The 6,000-nt window shown below is 36.1% G+C and overlaps 1 protein-coding gene across 1 annotated transcript in view; it reads left to right on the top strand.

Moving 5' to 3' along the window:
• Positions 1-237: 237 nt before the first annotated feature.
• TRPV1 (transient receptor potential cation channel subfamily V member 1) overlaps positions 238-6,000 on the top strand; it is a 72,042-nt gene continuing 66,279 nt past the window's right edge. The window contains exons 1-2 of the mRNA XM_077480265.1: positions 238-561; positions 5,621-5,947. Coding sequence (XP_077336391.1) covers positions 5,631-5,947 — 317 coding nt within the window. The 5' untranslated portion in view covers positions 238-561; positions 5,621-5,630. The remainder of the gene's footprint in view (positions 562-5,620; positions 5,948-6,000) is intronic.

The raw sequence follows: 6,000 nt of genomic DNA, 5'->3' as shown, positions 1-6,000 counted from the left end.
CCTAAATAAATTGTGAACATTCATTATGCTACCAAAAATCTTATCACAGTGATAAATGTTCTTTATAGTAACTGATTGATGACTAGAGACCATTCTCTCCTAATTAGCGTGTAATACATGAAACAGTTCCCATGCTGTCCACAGTACATATCCTTGTTATCATCATCTAAATTGCTGCTGGCTGTAGAGATAAAAGCTGGATGGAGGCATATGTTGCTAAATGTAGAGTGCACATAGTGTGTGCTGGGCTCCTGATAAAAGCTTTAATAACTCTAGGGAATGACATCCTCCACAGACTCTTCCTCGGTTATCCCATTATTGGTTCTATGATGCTCTTCTCTCTTTGGAATATGACAATTCTGTGGGAGTGGGTGTAGCTGCATCCTATACACTGGCAGTGTACTCACTTCACCATATCTACCAACCACACTACTGGGAATATAGCCTGTCTCTTCTAGGAGACTTGGCTATGGACAGAAATAAATAAAAACTTCATGTAGATCCAAGAGAAGATTATCCTGAACAATAACATCTCTAAGCATCGAAAGAAATCCCTTTAAGGTAAACATTCAGTATTGTTTTAACATTGTTTTATAGAATTTTTTTTAAAAACTTAATAAAAGTAGTATAAAAGGGCTAAAATTAAGTAATACAAGTAGTATAAAAGGGCTAAAATTAAAATACTAAATACACATAAAACATAAACTTTGCTTAATTTATTATGCAAGGAGGGTAGGGAAGGCTATAGGAATGGAATAATATCGTTTTACACATTTGAGAAATCAAATAGTTATTCAACACAGAAATTATTACAAATACCCATATGTGTTTAGTAAAGAAATGTTGACAGTTACATGTACATATCATATATTATGATCATATTTATTAGTGCAATGCCTCATTTGCAGTTACACTCCTATCTAGTGAAGTATCAGATACTATGTGGAGGATTCATATGTCTGAAGGCATTTTGACACTTGACACAGAAAGTCATTTTATACAACAAAATTTGGCTAAGAACGATGAATATAACTGTGGGATCTATTATTCATAAATCCCTTATTCAGATGAACCCACTACATAGAAATTCCAGAGAGTAAATGGTTACTGTGTTATATCTAGGAATTTCATATAATACATAAATTCATGATCAGCAAGCATTTTCTCCTGCAGTAACCACATAAAGAGTTATAAACCATTTTAAGAGGACAGACATTCTATAGGTTTCTTAAGAAAAAGAAGGGTTTTATTTCCAAAATAATATTTGCAAAGTGCCTCCTATTATGGGACAACCCCTTTACAAACCCCAATGTAGCACAGGGAATGGATTCTTCCATATACTTACTAATATTTTTGGTTCAATCTAATTTTCAGCTTCATGGTAAGAGGAATCTTGGATAAAGAACATCAAGAAGGAAAGTGATATTATCATTATATCATTATAAGTGTCATCATTATAATGTTATCATTATAAGCGTGGTGTAGCAACAGTGGAAACACAGACAGAAGACCTTAGTTTGTCACATTATAGGCAGTAAAGAAGGATATCGACTAGAATTCTCAGTTGTGCATGTATACCGGAAGCCAGAGCTTAATAATATTTTTCTAAATAAAATATGGACTAGGTTATTTCTGCTTAAAGGGGCTTAGAGCTGTGGTCTATAATCAGACTATATTCTTTACCTAGCTATGATAAATCGTAAATGGCCGATATGGAAATCTGACCAGTTTGCACCAATGTTTGCAAAGCAGCTCCCAAAAATACACATTCCTATGGGGCATTTATATCGGGGCTACTGTGCCTGGAATCTATTGTTGACTTTTATTTCTTTTTAAAGACCTTGCCTCCTTACAACCCTGCAATTAGTGAAGACCTGCAAATAGACCAATTTTCTGAAAAGCATACATATCCATTCTGTGTGAATTTACTATTTAGATCAGAGTTGTGGCATATATTAACCTCAAAATAGTCTACTAAATTATGTAAAAGAAATAGCTAGAAGCTTAGAGTAATGTATGAAGAAAGCTTCAAAGTACTTATTTAAAGCTGATATTACATATGCACGGAACTCATTTATTATGCTTTTGTAATGCATGCTATTATTATCATTTAGTGAATATTAAAATGGTTGTGCAGCTTTTCAGCAGTCCAGTAATGCTTTACATGGATTTCATAATCCTACCTGAAAGACCAGCAAAATCTATATTTTCAGCATTTGGTTTCAGGCATATATGGAAAGTATTGTATCTAGATAATATGATTATACATTTCCTGAATATTAAAGTGGCTGGACAACTTTCCTAGAATTCAGTAATGTCTTCATAGATTGCCGAAAGACAAGCAAAATCTTTATTGACAATATTTGATTACAGGCATTTGCAGAAAATTATGTTTCAAGGTAGTCTGAGTAAGGAAAGACAAATTACGTGAACAAGATGTTATTTGTGAACGTATATTACCTAAGCAAGTATCTGGATTCCAGAAAATAATAATGTGTAGAAAGATCCGAATTTAACAGCTCCACATCCTAATCAAATAGAAAAATCCCCAAATTAGGACACTGTAGACTTTTTTAGGTTGCATAAGGACAGACAATTTAAAATTATTTTTACAACCTTTATTCCCATAAAGTAAAATGTACATCACTGTTCAAATACAAGTAGAATATTGAAGTTCAATATGGCAGACTCTCCTCTAGCTTTTAATTTCCACATTCAAATTGTGATACATGTGGGGGGGTGTCCCCAATCATATATTTACCTGTGTTGCTCCTGTAAATTTGAAATCCCTGCTCTGGACCTCTCTCTATAATCTCCAACCATCCATGATTAGTCCCCCAATTAAATGTAATTTTTTAAATGTGGGATTCTCTTAATATATTCTAGTAATTTACTTTTGATCCTGTCTTTCTGCCAGGTACTGAATCCCCTACTGACTTTTCTTGTAGAGAAGGGCTCCATTTACCGATGGATAGATCATGTGTGTGTGCAGCCTATTGCATTAGAGTGTGCACCCCAAAGCTCAAACACACATGCATGTATCTACATATATATGGCCCTGGCACATTGATTTCCCAATGCCACACAGAGCAATAATGCTAATGTGCAGTGATTAGGGTGTGCCCAGGCACATCCAGCACACCCTGTGCGCACGTCTATGGGATAGATATTAGGGACAAATTTAGGGCCCTTCCTCAGATCTATTTTGGTATATCCAACTTAGACATTGGACTGTATTGCTCATACGGGATAAACATCTCTCCACTAATTTGACCGCCGCCAAACATGTTTGTTACTATAATTCTTTGATGCTTAACCAAATCTCTATCGTTTACTCTTGTCCCATCCAACTGACCTCGGCCTCTAAACACAACTCTTATTAAAATAGGAAGAGGACTTAAGTGCCAAAAAATCTGAGAAAGAGTGGCAAGATGTATGGACTGCCACTTTCTCTTACTATCATTATTATCACCCTTGGGTCTGGGTATAAAGTGTTGAGTAGGTGGTATCTGGTACCTTTCAAACTCGCCCACCCGATTTTCAGGGCTTTGCTTTAGAGAATGCCAGACTACAGATGATGTTCTTCAAACCTGGTGCTTTGCTTCTGTCCAGTGCTTGGTCATTCTTGGACCAAAGTATTTACTCTTTTACAAACATTATTTCAAGTCCAACTCCCTAAAGATCCATAGATGGTGTTGTTACACTTTAAAACTGCAAACATTACAACAAAAACTATTTAAGCTAGCTCATGTTGTCCTCCTGTCTTCCAAGCTGATGATAGCCAAGGCATGAAAGAAACAGTTTACATATTTTTCTAAAGTTAAATCCTGAGTCCATTTTTTTTGTCCATAAACAATTAAGTAGTACTCTTAACCCCTTCCTGCTGACGTAACACATATATGCAGCCCCACTGCACTGGGCTTTTTATCCGTGGGGCCACATATATAGGTATCTCCCTATAGGGCACACTCCCAGCACAGAGACCGGGGTCTCATTAATGGCCCTGGGCCCCCTTTCCATGCAGAGAGAAAAAAAAAAGTGTGCGTAAAAAATAAATGCATAAAAATACCTTTATAAAGGTTTGATCTAGGTCAGTGTCTGAGGTAGTGTTTGGGTCAAGTAATGGTCAAAGGTCAGGATCAGTATATTTTGGCCAGGATTTTTTTTTTTAATTAGCTTCAGTGTCAGTGTATTTTAGGTAGGACAAAAAAAAATCAAAATGCACACTATAACTTACTGGCTGTACTACGGGTACAAACAACAACTGGCATACACATATGTGGTATCTCTGCGATGTCAGTAATAAGAATACAGCTAAAATGTTTTTGTTTTGTTTTTTACTATTTTGGGCCAAGTTTCAGTTGATAATAAAAAAAAAATCAGGAGATCTCCATAACCATTTACTAACAAATGAAAGTCTGATTTGTCCTGAAAAAAAAAAAAAAACAGGGTATAATCAACCTGGATGCACAAAGTAGTTGTGATGATATGTACGGTTTTACTAACACATGTCAAAATCACTAAATTGTGCTCAGGCATTAAGACTTGTTTTACCATTAGGCTTGAAGAGGTTAACAATAGCCACTACACGTTTCTCAAAATTTGGGATAAATAGATCACACACCACCATCCAAATAATATGGTTTAATTTTCGCTCACAGTCTGATACTCTTGGGTGGTAACTGCGTCATGCCTCCCTCCCTGCCATTTTCCCTTGCCTGTGTCTATTGGGTCCCTCACTTACCTCTTTGCTTCTCACTCTTTTTCTTCCTTTTCTTTTACTGCTTTCATTTTTTTTAAGAATCTTAACATCACATTTTCTAATTCTCCATTAGTTTCTTTGTACGGAAAACAAAAATTACTTACCTTTGGAATTCTTGCCATCTATGCATGAGTAATGACGTGACATGGTTGGGCCTGAATTCTCTTTTGTTTATTGATTGTTTATCTTCCCCATATGGTATATGGAAATTGTTAACCTTATACTACTTGCTTCTCCTCTCTTTATGACAAAACCAAAACCAATAAGCATATTGAAATGAAAAAATAAATAAAAATGAACGCAATTGGCACATCTAAGTATTGATAAGCTGCAATCAAATAAATGTTTGCTTTCAGGTTTAATACCGCTTTAAACAATGCATTTGTGAAAGTTATACTATGTGTATGAAATTATATTCATAGTTTAGAGCAGAAGGAGGTAACCATTTGGAATGCCATCAGCCTTCAAAGAGTTAGGGAAATATCGTGTTGATTATTATGTATTTTTTTTTTTATTAGTTTGCTGAGGTATGAACGTGTCTGTTAGACCCTTACATGTGGCACAGTGATTAAAACATTATGTGTGGGTACAAGAAAAGTGATTTATGTGTGCTCTGTGTACTGTGAGTGGGCTCAAATTTTGTTTAATTGAGGCTCTTTACTTTATGCTCCTCCCACTTTTGGCACAATTTGCGTGTACCCACAATTTGGCACTGCATGTGCCTTTATTGCTTCAGTTGTTTGGGGGGGGGGAGGGGGGGGCGCAGACAAGGAGGGTGTTAAAAAAATGATCGTCTCAGGTACCAAATATTCTAGGTACACTACTGTAACCATGCTTGCATTTTTTTTATTTCTACAGGCTAGCAAAAATGAGAAAGATGGGGAGCTCCTCGGATCTTGAGGAAACAGACCACACAGAGGACACGAATGCTTCTGCTGATGACTCACACAGTGAAGACAACAGTCATTCCATCCATGAAAACAGTCAACACACAAAACTAAAGCATACCAAGTATACCATTTTCAGCTCACCAAAACCAAAGGGTCGCCGCTTTTGCAAAGCAGACAGTGAACGTGAAATGGCCCCCATGGACTCTGTCTATCAAATAGAAAGCAAAACTATGTCTCCAGCAATTAAATTCCATGTAAACCTCGATAAAGGAAAACATGGTAACCAGTTAACCAGGTAGGTTATTTGCTTCAGAGCATTAGTAAAGTGTATCTAAATCTGGAAGCACA

The sequence above is a fragment of the Lithobates pipiens genome, unplaced genomic scaffold (genome assembly GCF_037356315.1).
Source record: "Lithobates pipiens isolate NorthernLeopardFrog02 unplaced genomic scaffold, aLitPip1_a1.2 Scaffold_16, whole genome shotgun sequence".
Lineage (NCBI taxonomy): Eukaryota > Metazoa > Chordata > Amphibia > Anura > Ranidae > Lithobates > Lithobates pipiens.
The sequence above is the reverse complement of the archived record's forward strand: the minus strand, read 5'-3'. Positions and strand labels throughout refer to the sequence as shown.